Raw genomic sequence first — 26,959 nt, forward strand, 5'->3', positions numbered from 1 at the left:
AAGATCTATAGCGATTGGAATTGACAAGGTGGATGAAATTATTAAAGCGACTTGTTTATTATATAATTGGCTAAAAATAACCGCGAGTGAAAGTTACACCTGAACTTTTTATAGTTTTACAAACCAGCGAACTTCCTTTTTTGTACGCAGCTCTGATTGTTTTGATTTTATTTTTTACATCAACCGTAGTAAGACTACTAATGTTCATTTTTTTGAATACATCTTCATGCATTTTCTCTGGCATTTTTGTTTCTATATTCTTTCTTCTCGCTGAATTCAAAGGCAATCAAATTTGCGATACATATTAGTAAATAATCGCACGTAGAACAATAGAAAACTGTAAAATTCGACCGAAGATAAACTTCAAACAGTCTTCAACTTGTGAGAACGCGCCTTAAGCCTATAAAGAAAAAACTTAACCTAAAATAATTAGTCAGTTGATCAGAACAGTAACTAGTGAATTATGGAGTCTTATGACAATAGACAAATTTATATATTCTTATTTGTGACCTCTGAATATGGTATTATACTCGGTCAGTTGTTATGCGTTACGAATAATACTATTTATTTTATACATACAAAAACAATATACAATATATAAGTACAAAGAACTGATAAGTATTGAAATGTCAAACGAAACGTCAAAAGTCAAAACAAATCCGAGATTAGAAGCAAAAAGAACAGAAGCCGAGCAGTGAGGTCGAAATAAAGTGGTTTGCCGAACGATACTGAACTGTCAATGTCAATGTCAGCCGAATGCAGTAATTATCCGTTTGTGTTTTTGTGAATCTCATCAAATTTAAAGTATTTTCTCACTCTTGAATATATCTTTGCGTGAAATGAAAACATCTTGATAATATGGTATTTACATCGCTTATTTCAAGCAGGTATAAAAGAACTAATTTACATAATGGATGCTTTTCATTAGTTTAGAATTGGTTTGTAAAAATTATAACACAAAGTATACTATTACCAACATTAGAAGATGAAATATTGGGTTTCATTATTTTGAAGCAATAAAAAACCGTTGATGTCCCCCGGGGTGATACGTTTTATAGTCAATTGAATCTGAATTCGAAACTGTCGTCCGCATTTTAAACGACCCTGGAACTTAACGTTTCACAAAAGCGTTTTTGCTGATTGGCCGTAAAGTGTAATTAATCAAATAAACAAAAAAAGTCGCAATACAAAACAGTATATACGCTGGATAAGTTCCTATTAATTTCGAACGAAGCATTGTGATATGAATCGAGTACATTAAGAGTCAGTTAAAAATTTTCGAATGTTACAACGTTTTCACATGCAAATGGGTGAAATTGTTGATAAAACAAGTCAACAAGTAAAACAAGTTGATCGCTGGGTAGTTTTGTCGCAAAAAATCACGAAATATGATAGATAACAATAATTTTGATTTGAATAATAACCCTGGGCGGTTAGGAATATCATTAATAGTTCTAGTTGGTGTATAAATTGAGTAAAATATAGTTTTCTATACAAATTATATAGTTTGGGCTTTATCCTCAATTTTTAACTAATTTATAGGGTGTCGTATAAAAATTTTTATTCAACGTTGCATCCATAAGGAGTTATAGAGCCTCAAAGTAGGGACCAAAATTTCGAAACAAATTAATTTCCTTGCAACCATTTAACTTATCAATTATCTTTAACATTTGGCGTTTAGAACTTTTATATTTTTCTTAAGCAGTAAGATTTTTTATATTTTTTATTACTGGTTACAGTGTTTTTCCAATATTCAGCATTTTTATATTATTTTAAGTAGTTAAAATACAAATTCAACTCTTAGTGTAATTTTATTCACCCAATTTTTTGATCAAATTCAAATTTTTCCATTCCTAGTTTCCGTAAACTGGTCAGAGCAGTAACTAGTGAATTATGGAGTCTTACGAAAATTGACTGTATAAATTCTTATTTGTGACCTCTGAATATGGTATTATAATCGGTCAGTTGTTATGCATTACGAATAATACTATTTATTTTATATATACAAAAACAATATACAATATATAAGTACAACGAATTGATAATTATTGAAATGTCAAACGAAACGTCAAAAGTCAAAATAAATCCGAGATCTCACTCAGAGTGTTCGAAAATGTATATAACCGAACACGAACCGAACAGTGAGGTCGAAATAAAACGGTTTGCCGAACGATACTGAACTTTCAATGTCAATGTCAGCCGATTGTAGTAATTATACGTTTGTGTTTTTGTTAATCTCATCAAATTTAAAGTATTTTCTCACTCTTGAATATATCGTTGCGTGAAATGAAAACTTTTCGATAATATAGTCTCTACATCGCAAATTTCAAGCAGGAGGTATAAAAGAACTAACATAATGGATGCTTTTCATTAGTTAAGAATTGGTTTTGTAAAAATTATAACACAAAGTGTAGTATTAACAACATTAGAATATAAAATATGTAATTTTATTCACCCAATTTTTTGATCAAATTCAAATTTTTCCATTCCTAGTTTCCGTAAACTGGTCAGAGCAGTAACTAGTGAATTATGGAGTCTTACGAAAATTGACTGTATAAATTCTTATTTGTGACCTCTGAATATGGTATTATAATCGGTCAGTTGTTATGCATTACGAATAATACTATTTATTTTATATATACAAAAACAATATACAATATATAAGTACAACGAATTGATAATTATTGAAATGTCAAAGGAAACGTCAAAAGTCAAAATAAATCCGAGATCTTACTTTCGAGTGTTCGAAAATGTATATAACCGAACACGAACCGAACAGTGAAGTCGAAATAAAACGGTTTGCCGAACGATACTGAACTGTCAATGTCAATGTCAGTCGAATGCAGTAATTATATTTTATTATAATTATATAATTAGTTTCTAGATGAAAACCTTCATGTTATAAGTCTTTGACATTTCTAACGTGAGTTTAAGATTAATGTTTGACCTTATCGATTTTTATTTGATTGAACCAGTCATTTCACCAAACCGGCTACCTGGTGAAACTTCTGAGGATAGTCCCAGAAAAATCTGGCCCTAAATAAACACAAATTTGGCATTATGATTGAGATTGGAATATTGTTATATGCTTGATTGAGGACCATTTAGTTTTGGTGTCATTTTAAGGGAGTTTTTTGAAATGCCAATATCCAAACAAGTGGATTAGAAATAGAAATAATTATGCTCAAGATTGGCCGATTCTCGATCACCGGACGTCAATAAATTTGATCACTTTTATTGGAGGGCGTTGAAGGATTATGTTTATTCTTCTCCAGTTGATTCCCGACAAGAATTTATTGAATCACATTACAGACAATCTGAACTGAATACATTTTTATTTAGAATACTTTCTGGATGTAGTTGTGGCAAAATTTTCAATTATAATATCTCGTTTTCCATACACAATCTTGTTAATAATAATCTTGTTAATAATAATCCAATTTTGCTTTTGAAATAATTGATCAAATTACTACCCTACCAGTTCGGGGCTTGCGGCTTCAACCCCCTTCCTAAATCCTCTCTATATCCAACATTGACCAAATTGTATTCTATTTAATATGTATTCGGAAATTTTTCCTTTTCTTATAATTCAATTTGTGATCAGTTATGATCATTTATACGTAGAATAAAATGGAGAATCTTGTGGGAATAAAGAACCATTCAAGCTCCTACAATTCTCGAATGGTTGAACAGCGTTATCAGTATAAAACGTCCGTACTCAAATATTCACGACTACTACACAATTTCTCTATTCCTCAAGACGAAGTGGATGCTTCAACAACTTTTATACGTGCTTACGTATTGAAATGTGTGCGTGGTCTTTTTAGAAAGGCACCAGAGACAGGACGTAATGGAATACAATCAAATTGGGTTCAAATATTTGTTTACTTTACACATAAAAGCGTCGGTAATAGAGATATCTGGATTTACGTGAATATTTTCAATTTAAGAAACTATTTTTTAATTCACTTTCATGTTATTTGTGAAATTTATGAATATTCTTATGGAAATTTCCGAGAATTTGTATTTTCCTCTACTAGAGACTATTTTTAGGAATGAGAGTGATGAATCATTCGCAATCCTTAGGTTTATAACTTCTTTTAGTAGACAGTTGCCTGGTGGTACCACCGCCAAATCGAGCAACAAAACGGGATTCCCCAACATCGTTTTCTCGAACCAGTTCAGGCCATTTTCGATTCACTATAACTTAGCTGTAGATTGAACTGGAAGCTTGTATTTTTAGTAATCAAACAAGCGAAGTATAAAAAAAGTATATTCCAAATTTGATTCAATTTGAACTAGTAGTTTAAGAAATATGACTAGTGAAAGTTTATAATTTCGTAGTTCACTGAATGACCCATCATCTAAACTCTAATGCAATTCTAGTCGACATAGAACCTTCAAATTTTGATTACAACTAGTGCTTAGTGTATAACTTACGAAAAAAACTGCAATTTTGTGAATATAATATACTAAGAAGCATTTGCCAATAAAGACAGCGAGTGGGCATTGATAAAACTGTAGTTGAAGCTCGAGCCGAAGCTTTGAGAAAATTCGTTGTGGTATTTAAGAAGTAGAGACTACTGGAAAGGAAATGAGGAGGTTTATCTACAAAATGGAATGAGATGCAATCAAAAATAAAACTTGTAGAAAAAAACCAAGACTCGTAAGCTATTCTACCGTAAAAAGCGAGATTCATGTAATACCAAGTCAAATTATTACATAATTAGCTAATATAACAAGTTCTTATAGTAACCACATTAATATTGAAATAGATTGACTTGGCCATCGCATGAAAACAAAATCTTGGACGGATAAGAAAGGAGCAGGAAAATTGAAACGTCTAAAAGTCTTCTAGGAAACCATTCCTGACATTGTTAACCAAAGATAATAATTGTTCATATTTTTTTATTCCACCTCGTATGTACTAATTACCTTTTGAATATTCAAATTACTGGATGTTTTATTTTCTGTTTGCCCATATCCAGTTTTCAGTCCACGGCGTTTAATGTATTCAAAAATTTGGCAAGAAACTTGAAGATAATCCATTTAAACGAAAAGCTACTGTATGGTATTCATTGTTTGTTGGAGTTAATTATATTCAATTTTCCTTGTACAAATTTTATGTTTGTATATTTTACATAATTAACCATCAAATTTATATCAAAATTGGAAAGGAAAAGCGAGTTTGTGAACGAATAACAAAATACGTTGTTTACTTTTTTCGTGAAATGAACAACAAATTGATACTGGAAAAAATTTTTATCTTTCTAAAACACACCTGAAATATCTCGTTTGCAACAGTTTCTCTAATGTCATTTCATTTAAAGTTCTCGATGGAATAATCAACTATTTTCTTGCGCATCCACAAACTCGTGTTTTCCTTTAACTTTCGCCATAAATTTCCAGTTTAATTATATAGAATTTACGCACGAATTGCATAGATAATAGACACGGAAAATTGAAGTTTAGTTACACAAACAATAGCTACACAGTATATTCGTTGATACAACGATTATTTAACGAGAGGTAAGATAGGTCAAACTATAAAAACACCAAAACGATGTATATCCACTATGTAAGTTCCGTTTTTATTTGTATCAGCACCAGCGCTGCGATCGCAGTTCCGAGCATGCGCCGCTGTTACTATGACTCAAGCAGAAGGAATGTACGCCATTTTCAGATCGCTACAGCCAATGCGTTCTTTGGAGTTCCTTATAATGTCAGCCTTAAATGAAAATGCCGGTTTACACCAGAAACTAAACGCCTTACAACTCGAAAACTTACGTACACCGTTCTTTGGAACAGAAAAGGCATTTTGACATTTCCAGTTCTTTTTTATAAACTTTAGACAAAACAATCTTCTGTTGGTAAGGCAATTTGGAAGTTTTAAAGCTCCTTTCTTCATTTTCCTTCAGTTTTCATTCTTCCAGTGTTGTATAGAGTTTTCTTCTAACATCTTACAAGTTTCATTTTTCATTTTTCTGTTCTCAGTATCGACTTTTCATCTGTTCTTCAAAATTTTTCTGTAATTAGGCTTTCCACGTGTTTCACATAGTTTTTTTTAGTAAAAATAAAGTTCAAGTAGTAAGTTTGGTATCTCCAATTGTTTTTACAAACTTCAGCAGTATCTGCAAAGTATAATACTGCTAGACTTAATCATTTTCTAGAATCTACATGCTTTCTCTTGTTTTTTCATGTTTTTTTACTTCGACATTTCTCTGTTATTTTGTTTTCCACTCGGGTTGTACAGTTTTTTTAGTAAAAATAATGTTCAAGTAGTAAGTTTGGTATCTCCAATTGTTTTTACAAACTTCAGCAGTATCTGCAAAGTATAATACTGCTAGACTTAATCATTTTCTAGACTCTACATGCTTTCTCTTGTTTTTTCATGTTTTCCTACTTCGACATTTCACTGTTAGTTGGTTTTCCACTCGATTTGTACAGTTTTTTTTAGTAAAAATAAAGTTCAAGTAGTAAGTTTGGTATCTCCAATTGTTTTTACAAACTTCAGCAGTATCTGCAAAGTATAATACTGCTAGACTTAATCATTCTCTAGACTCTACATGCTTTCTCTTGTTTTTTCATGTTTTCCTACTTCGACATTTCACTGTTAGTTGGTTTTCCACTCGATTTGTACAGTTTTTTTTAGTAAAAATAAAGTTCAAGTAGTAAGTTTGGTATCTCCAATTGTTTTTACAAACTTCAGCAGTATCTGCAAAGTATAATACTGCTAGACTTAATCATTCTCTAGACTCTACATGCTTTCTCTTGTTTTTTCATGTTTTCCTACTTCGACATTTCACTGTTAGTTGGTTTTCCACTCGATTTGTACAGTTTTTTTTAGTAAAAATAAAGTTCAAGTAGTAAGTTTGGTATTTCCAATTGTTTTTACAAACTTCAGCAGAATCTACAAAGTATAATACTGCTAGACTTAATCATTCTCTAGACTCTACATGCTTTATCTTGTTTTTTCATGATTTTTACTTAGACATTTCTCTGTTATTTTGTTTTCCACTCGTGTTGTACAGTTTTTTTTAGTAAAAATAAAGTTCAAGCACTAAGTTTGACTTCTACAACCATTTTGATCGTCTTTGGATAAAATAACGAAAACTGTATAACGCATTTTCTTTATATAAATAAACAGAACTTACTTTGTGGATATATCTTCAAACTCATGATTTTTTCTATAAAATATTCACATTGTAGTAATTTTTTGTAGTTTGATGTTGTGTGTAATTCCATAAACTTAATTAAGCAACAAAAACATCGACCAAAATATCATACCTAAAGCTGATTTGACTCCTGTCCAGGCCTCCCTTACGTAAGTAAAAAATCTTCTATGTAACGGTCTCCTATGCCTCCTCTTGATTGAATTATCTTCGGCAGTTTCTTCGTCGGAAGGGGCTGGTTGCTCAGAGAGAGGCTGTAGCCTCTGCTCACTGATGAGCGCTATATGGGGTTGCCTTCGATCTTTGCTCTGTGATTGCACCATGGGGTACATTATGGGCGAGGCATTTTGTGGCCTTTAGAAGCGTTCGGCCCCGCTACTGTCCTTCAGCTATCCATTAGTCATAAAGTAAAACGAGTTAGTAGATAAGCTAGTGTCGAGCATCGAAATGTACTTGTTAGTAAAATATCTGGAACGAAATTTTAGTATTAGTTCTAACTACTGAAAGGGAAATTATTTTTATACACGGCGGGACGGAATAAATTACATTACATTCGACTCTCACGTTTATTTTTGATACCTGTATATATTACTATGCGCTTTAAATCAAATTTTAATTTTAAATGTATCAAATTAACGAAACTAACGAGTAAGCTTTGCGGCTTTAAAGTAAAATGCTAATCGAGATGCTAGATTTCAAATGCAAACACGTGAATTCGGTTTATATAACATTCAAATTGATGCAAATTCAAGAAGTAAGCCTCAATGGAAATTTCCCTATTCGTTCTAAATATTTACCGTTGAAAAGTCTATTATATTGAATGGTATTATATTATTTACACCATTATAACATAGAATCACAATAGGAAGCTTGCTAGACATTTACATTCAATCAAAACAACCTTGAACATCCTGAAGGGTGTCGAGTGGGAGCTTGAACCAACTCAAAAAACTCTTTACAACCACCAGGAAGCAAAAAGTCTTGCCAAAAAGGGTCTAACACTCTATAATTTGGACCAGAGCTCTACTGTGCTTTTATTAGATATGACATCAACAACTAACTGAACGAAATGCTGGAAAATTACACCTTGTTACAGCTGATCATGGAAGGGAAGATAGAAGGCAGACGCGGCCTGGGTAGAAAAAGATTTTCATGGTTGAAAAACCTTCGAGATTGGTTGATACGCATGACTTCATTAGAATGAAGCAGGCACTGGAAGAAGAAGAAGTTAAAAAGTCTGACGCACTTCTCTGTGCCGAATTAGCCACGTAGAAAGAGTGGCAAATACTAAGTGCTCCGCGAATTGGGGAGGCCCGCGTATCTTTATCCAAGTTGACGAAGTCCTCCCAACCGTCAACTGAAGGAGGTTCAATTCCCAGTTGTTTCCTGTTTTCGCAAACTCCGTTTTTTTTGAAGGAGTGTGTGGAGGACTAAAACTACAGATTCTATTATCCATAGCTTTGTTTTTCCCATTTCCCAACTGATTCGGGCATCTATCCACCCGAGAAAACTGACAAAAATTAATAAAATGGACAACAAATATAAATTATCAATAGTAAATCACAAAATTTAGGGTCAAAGGAGTCAACTGGAATGAGAAGAATCACGCAGTCATGGTTTCAAATAATCATTGAGAATTTTGGATCTGTTTCGATGACATCGTGTCTATCGTGAAAAATTTTCGAAAACGCATTAATAGTTTTGTTTCAAGTTGCATAAATATGCCGGATAATCTAACCTAATGTTCAAATATTTTGCAACAAAACCTGTGTCACAAATCGCTTTTGATCCGCCAGTAAATGGGTGCTAATAATCTGTGGACGTAAGATTGTTACCAGATTTAGAATCGTTTATATCTCCCGAAACTAAAACCGTGCTGAAAGAGATTCCTGATTACACCAAAGTAGATATCACAGCAGATAAAAGCCATTCCATAAAAAAAATCTATCGGTCTGATAATATTGGATTGCGGTGTGTTTTTCATTATATTAAATTGAATCTGGATAGGTTTGTAAATAGTAGCTGTCCCAATGATATAGATTTTCATCGTCGATTAATATTCTTTATTCCATCTAGTTTATTCAGTGTCACATACTCTTGTCCAGTGCTGCCCTAAAAATATTGACGTGCTTAAACCCTTATGACTTATCATGCGATGCTCTATCTTGTCTTGTGAAGGATTAACTTCAATTCCAATTCCCATTCTGAATGCTTAGATACCTAGATTTCAGTTTGAATCTATAAACTCTATGATCCATCATGCACTGTGTTCAATTTAATACACGTAGAGGTTTGTGGAAATACTTAAATCCCCTCATTTAGTACGGCTTTGATTGAAATCTTGTAGAAATATTCTTTAGGAAGTTTTTAAGATCAAATGAAGATCATAAATGAAGCATTTAGATACTTAACAGCGTCATTATGAAGCGAAAAAGAAAACATTGTATTTGAACAAACGTTTATACAAAATATTGGACATAAAATGAAAAATTCTTGCGAATAATGATTTAAGAATTGCTTTATACGTGTTTATGTTTCATCCCGTATAATATGTAAATAAAAAATGGATTGTGAATGTTAAATACAAACTTCAAAGCATACATATTTAATATTTTTATAAGACGACACGATTCAAGAAGAAGGTAGTAAAATTTTCCTTTTTTGTGTCATATTTTTCTAAAAGATTTATTTTCGGCGCTGCTGCGCCTGTACAGAAAACGCGATGTATATTGCAATTTTCTCTCAAGCCACCGCATCTTTTCTTTTCTCCAATAATCCTGCATCTACAAAAGGGAATAAATATAAAAATACTGCTGTGAAATTCTTGTTATTGATTGGGTCACGTCCTATATGGAAGCTTAGTTCAATTGAAACGTTCAAATCACGAGTCTAGAAATGTCTACTATTTCATCATTTACTTTTTTTTTATACGGAATTATGCCAGCACGGACAGTAGCAGTGATATTTATGCAAAAAAACCTTTATTGAATACAAAATTATTAGTCGCTCAATCACTGCAAATGAAGCATTCAAGTTTTCTACGAGAATGGTCTCAGAAGTACCCGGACTTACCCAGAGATGGCGGTAGTTGCTTGAAAAAAATCACCGTATCAAAAAGTACACAATCTATACAGTATATGTTTCAAGTTTGAAGACACCACGTTGTTTAGTATTTGTTTGGCGGCCATAAATATTGAAGGTTTTCAGTGAATTTGTAAACATGGAAAATATTTTATTCCAAATGCTTTAGCTCAACCAATATAAAAGCTGAACTAGATTGTATTCTGGGTGAAACTGCTCTGTCATTATCATCAGTTAAATATTAGGTAGCAGAGTTTAAACGAGGACATACGACCTCCGAAGACACCAGCATCGCAGTGGTCGACCAAATGAGGTGACGACTCCAGAAATGTTGATGAAACTCGAAAAAGCGGTACTGGATGATCTTTGACTAAAAGTGCGCGTGCTAGAAGACATAGCAGGCATTTCAAAAAGTGCAGTACACCGCATTTTAACTGGAAATTTGAACAGCTGTACGCAAGGTAGACCAATTAAATAGATAGTGAAGGATAGATAGAATAAAAAATGAAATTAAGAAAAACCTCTTACAGAAAGAAGCTATCGGAGAAAAAATAAATGAGAAAACTGTAAACTGAAAGCAAAAAATATAGGAAGAAGTTGAAAGGAAAGACCAAGAAGCAAATAGAACGAAGAAACAAAGGCAACAGACAATAAATCAAATGGTGATATTGGCACAGCACAGAAAAAAGAAGGAAATGGATAAATGGATAATAAATAGATTTCTGATGCCCTAGAGTGAGCAAAAGAAATAATTTAGACAAGAAGAAGTTCCCATTTTGATTTGATTACGAAAGATAACTAACTTTCAATTGCTTTTTTACTATACATTGGTTATAGAATAGCAACCCAACATCTAAATAAGTTAAATAAGGCTACTATCTACTCAGATCTAATCTATCATACTGACAGATCAAAAACTCATTGGCAGTTCGTATCTATGTAAATAAACATAAGGTAAAAGTTTCTCGGCCAGTTTACAAAGCTCTAAAAGCTCTAAAAGTTCCTTAAGAGCTGGTGATTGGAAAAAGTATATGGGGAAAATAATGAGCAAAAGGTATTTTAGCTTTTGGTTGTATTGCAGAATGCTTCTCTAAAACATCTATCAACATATCAAAAGACTTAGACTGGACTGTCAAATTTATATAGAAACCATGACAACGACACCAAAATTAATTTATTAACTGGTCGTCCAGTGTATCTTGGAAAGTACAACTGTAAATCAACATACAACCATTGGAGGTTGGCGGCAAGGTTCCACGAAAAGATGGAAAACACATCGTAATCATATCCAAGTAAATCGGAATCTTACAAGGAAGCTAGTGGTCGGTTAGTGGCATCACAACAAATCTGTTAAAGCTGTAGTATTAAGAGACGTATATCAATCTGTTGTAATATATTTCTGCACGCAGTAACCCTATTTCCTCACTACAATCCTGTTCAGCGAGAGGATTAGTTCTATTTTGTGAAAGCCTATTTCAGTTAATACTATAAGCCGCGCCAGAAATTTTAATTATCTCACAAAGGTTAAGTTATTAGCTTCTGTTATGATTGTTAATTTCCAAAATAAATGGAGATCAAATTGATAATTCCAATAAGGGATGCAAATGACTTGGTGATTAAAGAAAAACATCTTCAGAATTTGATTTGGGAGAAAGTTTTGTAATTTTCTTTTGTATTTTGGGTGCGTCCTTCAATCTATCAACAGTTTCTCAAAAAAATGTTTGTGTTAATAATATTACAATAATTGAATAATATATTATTATAAAATGTAAAATAAATTTCGAAATAACATGGATATCAGCCATTAATATTGGTTGCGTAGTGTCAGAACAAGACTAATGGATTGTAAATTATTACCATACATTATTGTGATTTACAAATTTACATAATTTTTGACATTGATACAAGTTTAGTTAGATACAATTGATTTATGCGGTCTTGTCTCTTGATAACGTTAATTAATATTGCACCGATGCATTTATCAACCAGGATATACTATAATCGTTGTAAAATTTCATTTCAACCCCAATCTGTTTCATAAATTATATTCGGTAAATCCCTTCGATATACGAAGCAACAGACTTGGAAAATCATAATTCGGATAATGTATTTTTGACATAGATATCCAGAACATCATAAATTTCGAGAACACTCTTTAACTAATTCACCATCCAATCTTTCAGAATTATACTTCTTTTGGAACGTTAAATTATTCTATCCATTTAGTAATGCGCTATTCCTCAACACATTTACTACCAGATTTAGACGTCTTCATCTCTTCGTAGTTGCCATAAAACATTGATAAGAGGAAGATCAGGGCAGTAGGATAAACAATTCAAACGATCTTTGTCACTCAAAGCAGATGCTGCGCGACGAACGTGTTTTTACTGGTTAGATTACCAATGATTCAGCTGTTTCTTAACACAGCCAGATTTAGACGTCTTCAGCTCTTCGTAGTTGCCATAAAACATTGATAAGAGGAAGATCAGGGCAGTAGGATAAACAATTCAAACGATCTTTGTCACTCAAAGCAGATGCTGCGCGACGAACGTGTATTTAGTGGTTAGGTTAACAATGATTCAGCTGTTTCTTAACACAGCCAGATTTAGACGTCTTCAGCTCTTCGTAGTTGCCATAAAACATTGATAAGAGGAAGATCAGGGCAGTAGGATAAACAATTCAAACGATCTTTGTCACTCAAAGCAGATGCTGCGCGACGAACGTGTATTTAGTGGTTAGGTTAACAATGATTCAGCTGTTTCTTAACACAGCCAGATTTAGACGTCTTCAGCTCTTCGTAGTTGCCATAAAACATTGATAAGAGGAAGATCAGGGCAGTAGGATAAACAATTCAAACGATCTTTGTCACTCAAAGCAGATGCTGCGCGACGAACGTGTTTTTACTGGTTAGATTACCAATGATTCAGCTGTTTCTTAACACAGCCAGTTTTAGACGTCTTCAGCTCTTCGTAGTTGCCATAAAACATTGATAAGAGGAAGATCAGGGCAGTAGGATAAACAATTCAAACGATCTTTGTCACTCAAAGCAGATGCTGCGCGACGAACGTGTATTTAGTGGTTAGGTTAACAATGATTCAGCTGTTTCTTAACACAGCCAGATTTAGACGTCTTCAGCTCTTCGTAGTTGCCATAAAACATTGATAAGAGGAAGATCAGGGCAGTAGGATAAACAATTCAAACGATCTTTGTCACTCAAAGCAGATGCTGCGCGACGAACGTGTTTTTACTGGTTAGGTTAACAATGATTCAGCTGTTTCTTAACACAGCCAGATTTAGACGTCTTCAGCTCTTCGTAGTTGCCATAAAACATTGATAAGAGGAAGATCAGGGCAGTAGGATAAACAATTCAAACGATCTTTGTCACTCAAAGCAGATGCTGCGCGACGAACGTGTATTTAGTGGTTAGGTTAACAATGATTCAGCTGTTTCTTAACACAGCCAGATTTAGACGTCTTCAGCTCTTCGTAGTTGCCATAAAACATTGATAAGAGGAAGATCAGGGCAGTAGGATAAACAATTCAAACGATCTTTGTCACTCAAAGCAGATGCTGCGCGACGAACGTGTATTTAGTGGTTAGGTTAACAATGATTCAGCTGTTTCTTAACACAGCCAGATTTAGACGTCTTCAGCTCTTCGTAGTTGCCATAAAACATTGATAAGAGGAAGATCAGGGCAGTAGGATAAACAATTCAAACGCTCTTTGTCACTCAAAGCAGATGCTGCGCGACGAACGTGTTTTTACTGGTTAGGTTAACAATGATTCAGCTGTTTCTTAACACAGCCAGATTTAGACGTCCTCAGCTCTTCGTAGTTGCCATAAAACATTGATAAGAGGAAGATCAGGGCAGTAGGATAAACAATTCAAACGATCTTTGTCACTCAAAGCAGATGCTGCGCGACGAACGTGTATTTAGTGGTTAGGTTAACAATGATTCAGCTGTTTCTTAACACAGCCAGATTTAGACGTCTTCAGCTCTTCGTAGTTGCCATAAAACATTGATAAGAGAAAGATCAGGGCAGTAGGATAAACAATTCAAACGATCTTTGTCACTCAAAGCAGATGCTGCGCGACGAACGTGTATTTAGTGGTTAGGTTAACAATGATTCAGCTGTTTCTTAACACAGCCAGATTTAGACGTCTTCAGCTCTTCGTAGTTGCCATAAAACATTGATAAGAGGAAGATCAGGGCAGTAGGATAAAAAATTCAAACGATCTTTGTTACTCCAAGCAGATGCTGCGCGACGAACGTGTTTTTACTGGTTAGGTTAACAATGATTCAGCTGTTTCTTAACACAGCCAGATTTAGACGTCCTCAGCTCTTCGTAGTTGCCATAAAACATTGATAAGAGGAAGATCAGGGCAGTAGGATAAACAATTCAAACGATCTTTGTCACTCAAAGCAGATGCTGCGCGACGAACGTGTATTTAGTGGTTAGGTTAACAATGATTCAGCTGTTTCTTAACACAGCCAGATTTAGACGTCTTCAGCTCTTCGTAGTTGCCATAAAACATTGATAAGAGAAAGATCAGGGCAGTAGGATAAACAATTCAAACGATCTTTGTCACTCAAAGCAGATGCTGCGCGACGAACGTGTATTTAGTGGTTAGGTTAACAATGATTCAGCTGTTTCTTAACACAGCCAGATTTAGACGTCTTCAGCTCTTCGTAGTTGCCATAAAACATTGATAAGAGGAAGATCAGGGCAGTAGGATAAAAAATTCAAACGCTCTTTGTCACTCAAAGCAGATGCTGCGCGACGAACGTGTTTTTACTGGTTAGGTTAACAATGATTCAGCTGTTTCTTAACACAGCCAGATTTAGACGTCCTCAGCTCTTCGTAGTTGCCATAAAACATTGATAAGAGGAAGATCAGGGCAGTAGGATAAACAATTCAAACGATCTTTGTCACTCAAAGCAGATGCTGCGCGACGAACGTGTATTTAGTGGTTAGGTTAACAATGATTCAGCTGTTTCTTAACACAGCCAGATTTAGACGTCTTCAGCTCTTCGTAGTTGCCATAAAACATTGATAAGAGAAAGATCAGGGCAGTAGGATAAACAATTCAAACGATCTTTGTCACTCAAAGCAGATGCTGCGCGACGAACGTGTATTTAGTGGTTAGGTTAACAATGATTCAGCTGTTTCTTAACACAGCCAGATTTAGACGTCTTCAGCTCTTCGTAGTTGCCATAAAACATTGATAAGAGGAAGATCAGGGCAGTAGGATAAACAATTCAAACGATCTTTGTCACTCAAAGCAGATGCTGCGCGACGAACGTGTATTTAGTGGTTAGGTTAACAATGATTCAGCTGTTTCTTAACACAGCCAGATTTAGACGTCTTCAGCTCTTCGTAGTTGCCATAAAACATTGATAAGAGGAAGATCAGGGCAGTAGGATAAACAATTCAAACGATCTTTGTCACTCAAAGCAGATGCTGCGCGACGAACGTGTATTTAGTGGTTAGGTTAACAATGATTCAGCTGTTTCTTAACACAGCCAGATTTAGACGTCTTCAGCTCTTCGTAGTTGCCATAAAACATTGATAAGAGGAAGATCAGGGCAGTAGGATAAAAAATTCAAACGATCTTTGTTACTCCAAGCAGATGCTGCGCGACGAACGTGTTTTTACTGGTTAGGTTAACAATGATTCAGCTGTTTCTTAACACAGCCAGATTTAGACGTCTTCAGCTCTTCGTAGTTGCCATAAAACATTGATAAGAGGAAGATCAGGGCAGTAGGATAAACAATTCAAACGCTCTTTGTCACTCAAAGCAGATGCTGCGCGACGAACGTGTATTTAGTGGTTAGGTTAACAATGATTCAGCTGTTTCTTAACACAGCCAGATTTAGACGTCCTCAGCTCTTCGTAGTTGCCATAAAACATTGATAAGAGGAAGATCAGGGCAGTAGGATAAACAATTCAAACGCTCTTTGTCACTCAAAGCAGATGCTGCGCGACGAACGTGTTTTTACTGGTTAGATTACCAATGATTCAGCTGTTTCTTAACACAGCCAGATTTAGACGTCTTCAGCTCTTTGGAATTTCTTCTCAAGAACAGTGTTGTAAGATGAATAATGCAACATCTCTTTGTTCGTCAAAGAAGCTGATGCACCACAAGCTACATATGGACACCTCTTGTTTTGAATGCAATTTTTGCACTTTCTCACAGTAACGGTAAACGTTTACTGTTCCACCAAGTGGAAGGAAATCAAAGACACTACCGTACACAATGTTTTCTGTATCGTTTTGAGGATTACAATATGAAATGGAAGAGTTTCATCGATTCTATGTCAGTTCTGCTTTTATGGATTTTGTGTTTCGATGTGGGGTTTGTCGACACCAACTTGGAACGCAATTTTTTGAACAGCAGGTGCTTGGTGACAATTACAAGTAACAAGTTTCCGATATTTACTGAAAAGAGACGCATTATGTAGACTTTGACGATCTTCGGAAAACTGTCTTCACCAGCGACTCACAAAGAGCAAAACAAGATGTCTAAATACTACTATTATATCAATTCAAAAAGATGTATTCGAATGTTTTGTATGAAAGATAACAACTAAACCATATGCTCCAACAAATTAATACAATTTGCGCATTCGGAGTGCTTTCTACTATATAATTATTTGTGTAGATGTAATAGTTCTATTTTAACTATATATATACAAATGATTTACTATGTAATACATTCGGTTTTACAGTTAGACGAGTTTCAAATTACACGCCCGTTACGCAGATAATAAATCTCCTTCAAAATAATAGTTTGCTGTTAAAGTTAGTGGCAACGAAAGAATATCATATACGGAGGAGATGCTGCTATTTCGGATATGCCGTGAACAATTTTTTGTTGGTTATTTATGTTCGTAATTTGAATTTTTCTTTTGAAAGCCCTTATGCGAAATACCTGCTTTAAGTGCGAGATTTGAAAGCTTACAACACGGAAGCGTATTTTTATCTTTACGTTTTTTGTGATTGTTTTACTGAAAATTTCATGAAAAGAGCTAGGGTTATATGTTGGATGTAAATATTTGTCTACGCAGTTTAACTGTAGCAGTAAAAACAACTTACCATAATACAACAACTCGGATTTTCTTTGTGTTAAATTTCGTTTATTCCACATATATATGTAAACTGTTTTTTCGAAGATATTTCATTGTTCTTTAAAAGTAATGAACGAATCAGTTTTTAAAGTTTTTAAATCAGTTTAACGTAACGTAAAAATAAATATTTGAATGTTTTAAATAATTTACAGACAAATATTTATGTAAAATTGAGTTTCAAACAGTACCATTTGAAATAAAGTCTTCGACGAAAAGTACACGGGCTCATCTTTAGAAAAGGAGTAGAAACGCTTCGAGATGATAAAGATTATCCTGAGCCAAGTCAAAATAAACTAATGCTTGGTTTCTTCACGTTCTAACAACTTTAGTTAGAACTTTTAATTGTTTCTGCAGCATACTTCGAGTCCTAACTAACTAATAACTATTTGGTAAGTTGGTAACACTATGAAAGAAAGGAAAAGAACTAATAAAACGTTTTTCTACTGACGGTTCCTTATGATTTGTGTTTGTGACAACGATATAAGCTTCATTCTCTTTGTACGTGTTTTAATAAGGTTAATGTTGAAGTAGTAACTTGAAAATGCACACTCAACATCTCAGCCAACGATAAAAAGATAAAAACTGGGATAAACTGACACCAACTTCCAGTTTCATCCTAGTTTTCTAAGAATAATTGAAAAAATTTGAAATTAATTAACTAATAATGGCTTCGTTCACGGTAGATAATTATGAATGTATTCTGAATATCTTATATTCTGAATATTAACTGGCCGAAAGTTTTTTTCTTGATATTTGTAAGTTTAAAATCAACTAGCACGTTTTTTACATACAATTACATAAAAAACCGCAAAGGTTAGAGGTTATTTCGTGGTAAATATAACAATACATATTGGACGCATTCAGAACACGTTCGGAATTAGAAATCAGTGCTCCACGAACACAGGATTTTAAACTGCGCATGAATCTGGTAACAGAACATGTTCAGGATACCTACCGCGAACAAATCTATCAAGAATGTACGTCCAAAATTCCCACTGGTTGACAATACTCCTAAAAGATTTTCCAACACTTTTTTTAAGCTGTTGAAAATATGAAAAGTATTCCTTTTTTATTATGTTTCTTCTTAGATGTGAATAAATTGGTAGACAAACATGAGGTCGATGTGCGCTGAAGCCTGATTGGAAATCAGAACGAAGACACATCGATGTATTTTGTCTTTGTTAAGTACAATTAAAGAAAGAAACTGCAGGCGATAAATAAAATAAAAAGAATGAAATAATATTTATTAGTTTCATGCAAAAAGAATCTGATTTAAAAAAAAATCTAGAGACAACTAAGTTATACAGTACATATTATCGAATGGTTTATAAGACTAATCAGGTTTTACCTAAAACTACAGTATTAATAAACTTATTTTTTCATTTCTTTTCATATTTTGCTAGCGATTGGATGTCGCTAACGTAATACTATTACCTCGATTCAAATAATGAGAGATGTTTCGTAAATATATTTCGAGAGGGTTCTCTTTGATCCGAAATTGAAATGAAGCGGCATATTCCAATCGAACTCAATATTTATTTTTAGATCGAGTGGTTCATTGAAAATATAGTTTCAATATCGCTAGTCGGTATTTGATAATCATAAATATAAAAGCATCATACTTTCTGTACCTATATGCAAATAAAACTGGTCAGCAATGGTATAAGATTGATGACTGACATATTTTTCTTAGAATATTTGTACAAATCTTTATTTCTAATATACGTTTCCATAATCGGAAATCTAAATTTACATGAAACGTTTTTCGGTAGATCAATTTAGCTTTTAAAATATGTTTGGAATTCAAGTTAAAAACTACTTTACCGATTTTCACAATCATAACCCATTTGCTTTGAGTTCTATTGATCTAGTCGATTAGATTGAGTATTGAAGTTACAATAGACATTTGGTGTTGCTCATTTTTTGTCCAAATCCTCATTCAGTCTCTTTGTTATAATCCTATCAAGCAATTTGTCAAACATGTTCGACTGGAAACATGGGTTATTTTGATATTCAAAGAAAAATGCCATTTTTTGAGAAGGTATGCCGTTAATAATGGAACTCAACATCAGCCAAATGGCCGCAACGACTGCGCTTACAGGAGCATATCCTTTTCATGAAATTTTCCGGAACCAAATTGCAAAACGGCTGCACTATGTCCTCGATAGCCTCACGACTTCCATCTTTGAGGTCTTGAATCGATGCTGGACTGTTGGCGTAGACCTTATCTTTCACGTGGCCCCAAAGGAAAAAGTCCCAAGGTGTTAAATCACAAGATCTCGGTGGCTAATTGTGATCACCTCTTCGAGAGATAACACGGTCCGGAAATTTTTCCCGTAAAAGATCGATGGTTTCGTTGCTTGTGTGGCACGTCTTGTTGAAAGTAAACGTTGTCCAAATCAATACCATCCAATTCCGGCCAAAAAAAAATCATTAATCATCTCTCGATAGCGCAATCCATTCACCGTAACTGTTGCTCCAGCCTCATTTTCGAAAAAGTAAGGTCCAATGACACCACCAGGCCATAAACCGCACCAAACAATTACGCGTTGAGGATGGAGAGGATTTTCAACAATAACTCTTGGGTTTTCCGAGCCCCAGATTCGACAATTTTGTTTATCATTTTCATGCATTTCAAGGACCCAATCAGCACAGACACGAACGTTGTTGATGATCGGCAGGCTTTAGTTCTTGTGTTAACTGAACTTTATAGGCATTAAGACCCAAGTCTTTATGCAAAATACGGTGTAATGACGTTTGTGGAATGGCTAATTCCAAAGAACGACGAGGAATGGACAAACCTGGGTTTTGTTTGGGCTACAGCAGAAATATTTTCAGTTGTTCTTGAGCGACGTGCACGGGTTTTATTCTTCACATCACTAACTTGTCCCAACAGCTCAAATTATTGCGGTTCGAGAAGGTGCTTCACGTCGACCCAAAAATGTTTTAGTTTTACGAACCGTCTCTGCGAAACTTTCACCATTTTTATAGGGAATTTCAATAATTTCAATGCGTTGTTGAAGCGTGTATCGTTCCATTTTCATTAATGGCGTAGTTTCTACTTGTCAAATGTCAAAAAATGACAGCTTCAAAAGTGACATTTACCGAAATAGCGGGCTGTTCAAAATAACACCTCTTATTGGAAAATTCCAGTTTGAGAGACAATTGCTTCGTAAATATATCAGCTGGCTCTGCTGAACTAAAAAATTAGTATGCTAACAGCATAGAAATATCTTGTTTTTAATAGAATTTGATTTTATTATTATATATAGTTGCCTTCGAGGTCTTCTCAATGATTATAGTAGACATACAATTTTTCTATACAATTTTTTATAGTACGATTTGAGTTTAGCCTCCAAATTAGCGATAATCTTTTCATTAGCGCAAAATTTCTCTCCACCAAACATTCTTTTGAGTTCTGAGAACTGGAAAAAGTCGTTGGGGCCAGATTAGGAGAATACAGTAGACGTAGAAGCCATTTAAAGTCCAACGAATTTAATTTTACCATCATGTTCATTGGATTGATGAAACAGCGTTTTCTACTTCTAAAAGTGGGTCGTTTTTTTGTAATTCCGACATTAAATACTCCAGAAACGATACTTAAAGCGCTTTAGATAAACTGGCGCGACAGATTAATTGTAGATTAACTATAAACATTAATTTGCATGGTATGAATAATCAGTTTTAGTCTCAATCAACCAAATTTTTTACATTATATAAGGGTACGTTTAGTCGAACAATCCTTTCCATGTTGTAACAGTCATTTCAAATACTTATTGTCCTTCAGAAGGACACACTATATAATAGATAAGGCTAAAAAATTGTTTCATTTTTAATTCGATTTAAACCCATTTTCAACAGATGTTTCTTACTCTAATTTATTTACGAATACCGACGAATCTAATCAGAATTATTGCATTGTGGTCAGTCTTTGAGAAATGTGGAAATCTGATCACTTAAATTGGGTAACATCGATGCTAAAGAGTCAGTTAAAAACATATACTTGAAACTTATAGAAGCGTGTTAGCAATAAACATTTTTTTAACAAATTTCGAGTCTTATTTAAGACACTGTCTTCTTCGACGTATCGCAGGCGTTCGACAAAGTATGGCATCAAGATCTTCACCTAATACTTAAGTCTTCAAGATGATTCTGGAGTGCCTCAGGGAAGTGTACTGAGCCCCGTGCTCTACTTGATCTACACAGCCTACAACTGCAATATGCAAAACCACATAAGCATAATCCAATATTGGTTGAGTAGATGGTGCATGAAAGACAATGAATCTAAGCAATCTAAACTTAATGACCAATATATTCCACAAGCAGATGACCTTAGATACCTTGATATATACATAGGTCGAAGGTTCAGGTGGAATAAACACATTTGGACCAAAAGAAAACAAATCGGTTTAAAAATCCGCGACATGTATTGGTTGGTCTGAAGGTACTTTACAAAGTAATCATCAAGCTGATTTGGTGCTATTGAATACAGTTATGAGGCACTGCATTCAACTCCAATATCGATATACTGGAAAGATTCCAATCGAAACTATTAAGACAGATTGTTAAGATGTCTAAAGATGTGATATACAGGGTCCTAAAAGCACCCGAATCATCTGGCGGTTAATTTACTGGTCAATAGCAAGGAACAATATGGACTAAACCATGCAAGAACACTTGATTTAGTTTAGTTTGTTTAAACGTTAAAATCAATTTGAATACATGTCATACAAGATGGATTACTGACCTTGATGTTTGTATTCAAATTATACTGTTTTGATTAATGTTGAATTAAGCATTTAACTACTAAATTTTCAATTATTTTCTAGTTTATTTGTAATATAGTACATCAGAACTATTTACCATTGATTACGAATCCTTCGAACAATTCAACATAGTTGGAAAATTGAATTATTTAATACAAAAAACGGAATTTATTAAAGTCTTGTGAAACGGAGAAATTCTAAAGTTGGGGTAAATTGAAGAAGTTGCTTGTTACCCAACAGTCAACTTGTTAAGCTACCAAATGAACTGGGAATGAAAAAGTAATGACTTTCGTTGTCTTGGGTGAATCTTTTTTTTTATATTTCTGTCACGCTATACTGCCGTTGGGATCCGAGATGGGAACTTAAAGGGCCTCATGGCTTTATTTCGCATTTAAAACAAGACATCAAACGTAATTCTCAATCGAAACAGAATGAAATTGAAAATGAGAGTTCACGGTAAAAAGATATGAATTGAGAAATAAGAAGTCTGTAGAGGAAAATCGTTTTCGCCCCAATTACGTTTAAATGTAGTAAAATAAGAAAAATATCGTTGTAATACCGTAAATATCGATTATAATCGATAATTCACTTCTACACTAACATCTAAACAAAACTATTTGTAGTACTATACAAATATCTTTAATTATTTCTATTGAAATTGTTGTATATTTTTAAGCATCCACGTTTAGTATTCACATGATGTAGAAATGAAATGATATGATGATGAAATAATAGGTTTTGAAATCCTGTGACCGTTTTCGTTTATGTTAGAATATATGGAACGCAACCAATTTTTATTTAACTGTCAAATGTCGGTAATGTTAGTTGACGTCTGTCAATCGATATTATCAATCTTGCTCTTTTATGTGTAAGACTGAAATTACAATAAATTATTTGTACTGAAAACCATATCAGTTATTATTTTCAAACCACGTAATTTTCCTTTAGTTTACATAACCTAAAAAAGCAAGACAACTTCAAATCTGAAGATCTACAAGAAATTACATTAACAAGAACAGAATATATTTTGTCTTCGTTGGATTGGGCACAACCAGGTAAAGATAAACAGCACAGTCCTAATGGCACGAGTTTTAAGTGATTAAAAACAACAAAGAAGTAGACCGATGTTCATTCTGTGGCATAGTTTCTCTCTGTGAGAACCCGGATCTTCTTTCAGAGCCATCGATGAGAGGCTGATAGCTTCTTCCTTTTATTTTCAAGAAAACTTTTACTTGGACTGGGTTTTGCTCCGGGTATTTCTAAGACATCTAAGGTATTGTGGAAGTGTTTTTGCTAAATAAGGTTCATATTATTCAAGATTCATTTCTTCTTTTCATATTTTTTTCCTACTTGGGAACCGAGGCAACGTTTTCATCGAGATTAGAAGATTTTGGAAGCAACTATAATACAACAGAATAACGATTATTGGTTGTTTCTTCAAAGAAAACTATGTTAAATGTAAGTTAACGAAATGAAGGTTATTTGTTTGTAATTAAATCCAATGTTCATAAATCCGTAAAGTTATGGAGGGTCTTCAATCTCTGGTCTGTCGATGAGAAAGCTGTTTTGTCATTCAAAAAGGTTGTCGTGAAATAAACAAAAGTTGTTGATGAAAATTTGCAAGAAATAGAAAAGAAGATTCATTTCTTATACACACATTTGAATTGGATAAAGATTTAAGCATTTTTTTAGAAAGTCATCAAGGATTTTGAGATGAAGATATATTCCGAAGGAACTATATAGAGAAGACAAGAATTTTTCATATCTAATTATTTTGTTGTTGTGAAACTAGAGCCGACATAAAATTTTTTGTATACTTTTCAGTTAACAATTACTCAAATAACTTTGGGGTACAAAAACCGTATTAATACCAAGTTTATACCACGGAAACATAATTCTAAAGCTTTTCCTTTGCGGATTCAAGTGAAAGCTGCACTTTCCTATCTGAAAAACGAAATATTTAAATAAAAATATTGTCGAACGAAAATTGTTCACTTGTTTACACAATTTTCAATTAACTTTTTTCTAATAAACGCTGAATAATTACTGTGATACGTTGTTGTATACACTCGTGGACTATTTGTTATACCAAGTTTACTTAGTAATAGCGATTAAAATGCACCCTCGGGGGATCTTCATGAAATTGTGATCCACCATCCGTGTCTTACATTTAGATACAATCTTGTAAACGAAAATCTAGCGTTTCAATATCGTAGCTGTTTGTAGGAAATTATCACTTTAAGTGAGTGACGAAGATAATTCATTACTTAGTTACTGAAATTAAGTGTATAACATGATATTTTCATACTCATTTCAGTTCTATACAACAAGATTTGTTCTAGTAAACATACAGAAAGTAGTCGCAATATAATCCAATCTAGTACTTAATGTGAAATTTTATTTTGTTAATTAATTTCTTTGATGAGTTTGAAGTGGATTTAGCTACCCAAATAAAAGTTTCTTATTTTTAAATGCCAGTATAAGAAAGAGCTTAAGTGAAATATATTCTAGTCTTGAATCACTGCTTTGTATAGCGATACTACTACACACAATCGAATGCTCTCTCTAAATCAATGAAGAGTAGTACGTTTCGTACTGAATCCCTACCTGCTCCAACGTCATATATATACATGTGGATGGTCCAGAAGTACATGGTCCAATAAAGAAAACACAAAAATTTTGGAAAAAATATATTTATTTTTCGACGTAATCTTCTTTTAGCACTAGCGATGTTGAATAACTTTTTTTATAACAAGAATCGCCATTCTTTCGAGTCTGGGAATGGAAACTAATCAGAAGGGGTTGAATAGGGTGCATAAGGTAGCAATTTAAACTTGGATTTATTAATTTTGGTCATGGCAATAACGGATGTTTGAGCTGGTGATTGTATTGATGAAACAACACTTTCTGCGGCGTTTTTATTTGATTTCTTCGCTCAAACGTTGCAATAAGTAGTAGTAAGCGGTCATTTCCATCTTCAACAATTCTGGAATCGTTACTTCAATTGGTGGACCATTGCGGTGATGGTTCAGCCTCGTTTAAACTCTGCTACCCAATATTTTACTGTTGACAACGAAGGAGCCGTCTCACCTAGAGCAGCATCTAGTTCAGCTTTCATATTAGTTGGGATAAGGCCTATAAAATAAAAGTTTTATATGTGGAGTCTTCAAATTTGAAATATGTGCTGTATAGATTCCAATCCAGTGGTATTTTTCAAGCAACCAGCGCCACCTGTAGATCAGACCAGGTACGGACCATCCTTGTACATTTGGAACTGAAACAAACGTTGATATTCGTCGTCGACAACACCACCAGCTGTGACTTTGATGAGATATAAATGATAATTACAAGAAAATACGTTCATGTACTAAACGCGTTAACATTATGTTGAAAATTTCATTAGTAGAGATTGTTGTTATAATTATTTCGTTACATACTTGTTGCTTTGTCATTTGATCACCCTATTTCAATAGTTACTCGTTACAATGTGTCTGGCACGTTGAGTTAATCTACAATTATCTCATAATACTCTGCTTTTATTACAAGTAGAGCTACACGCTAGGTTTGAATATTAAACTAAATGTTTTGTAATAGGATTTTCTGTTGAAATTATCATTTACGACCGTTTCATATTACGTACCCAAAGTCGATTTTAAGATCTTTTCGACCAGTTTCATAATACATTTAGAGGAAGGTACAGATTTAAAGTTTCCATTGAACTAAGTCAAATAAAACATATGGTATGACCCGGTTTTAAAAAGTTCAAGGACATAGATAAAAACGTAGAAACTGTATCCTATGCTCAGCTTCGAATTCGTAACATTGTAGCTCGTTGGCCAGGTTTCGTTCACGGCCAGACAACATTGAATAACAGTGATTCGATAAGGCAGTTTGAAGAAGACATCGTATAATAATAAAGATACATCATGACAAAATTGGAAAACTTGAATACAAACGCTGATTAACTAAAAATTGAGCAACATTCTTGTAAAACCTACTTACCATTAAAAATAGAAAATTGGATTGAAAAATTGAATTGGCCTATACAAAACACACCAGCAAAGATCAAGCCAAAATAACACCACTTCTACTTACGTTAAAACTAAGTTAAAGAGCCTTTTAATGTAGAGGAACCTTGTTTTAAATAGGTTTTGGGACAACTCAGTTGATTCTTCAGGTATTGGGAGGAAATCTTTGAATTCTAGTGAAAGATTTTTTATTTTGGCTCGTTTTTTCAAGGGAGGAGTCCAAACGCAAGTCATTACAGAATTTATAATCGCTTTTTAAGATATATAGTAACCTAAATTACATAAAAGGTCGTAAAATCTGTTACCAGACTTGAACGACGGGGCTTAGCTTGGACCAACGATGGGAAACCCGGCTTTGTCAAACCGATAAAGGCCCAAGCCTGGTTGAAGTCTGGGTAACCTTTCCTAGGCCATCCCATATTCACCTAAATGTGGCTTAACTCTGAGTAACCCGACCTCTACTATCTTATAGTCAACCAGGCTTAGTAGAGCTCTGAATATAAAGTTGTTATCATTCCAGAGTAGCACCAAGTCTGGACTAATAACGGCTTCGAAACTAGGGCTAGAATTATACATACTTGACCCAAGTCTGTGCCTATACTGGGCCAATAGGAAAATTCTATATGGGTAAAGGACAAAACGTACTAAGATTGCCTACTTACCATCACGATTTGATCCGAATGAATTGGTTTGGGCAGCAATGAAAAGAATATGTTGCTAAAAAAGTTTCGTGAATTCGTGAAGTATTTCCTTGTTGAAGAGGGTGTACTCCAAGTTTACTAGC

At 34.0% G+C, this 26,959-nt stretch overlaps 1 protein-coding gene and 1 long non-coding RNA gene across 4 annotated transcripts in view; one reads left to right on the forward strand and one right to left on the reverse strand.

The window, feature by feature from the left end:
* Positions 1 to 26,959, reverse strand: part of LOC130892674 (Kv channel-interacting protein 4-like) — a 124,841-nt gene that overhangs the window by 15,138 nt on the left and 82,744 nt on the right. The window contains exon 2 of one of the 3 annotated variants that reach the window (XM_057798194.1): positions 7,288 to 7,640. The exons of the other annotated variants lie outside the window; for them this stretch is intronic. Coding sequence (XP_057654177.1) covers positions 7,288 to 7,504 — 217 coding nt within the window. The 5' untranslated portion in view covers positions 7,505 to 7,640. The remainder of the gene's footprint in view (positions 1 to 7,287; positions 7,641 to 26,959) is intronic. 3 annotated transcript variants of the gene reach the window in all.
* Positions 23,013 to 24,197, forward strand: LOC130892675 (uncharacterized). The gene is made up of 2 exons (XR_009059074.1): positions 23,013 to 23,605; positions 23,669 to 24,197. It is a non-coding gene; the product is annotated as an uncharacterized LOC130892675 (long non-coding RNA).

This window comes from Diorhabda carinulata, chromosome 4 (assembly GCF_026250575.1).
Source record: "Diorhabda carinulata isolate Delta chromosome 4, icDioCari1.1, whole genome shotgun sequence".
Classification (NCBI taxonomy): domain Eukaryota; kingdom Metazoa; phylum Arthropoda; class Insecta; order Coleoptera; family Chrysomelidae; genus Diorhabda; species Diorhabda carinulata.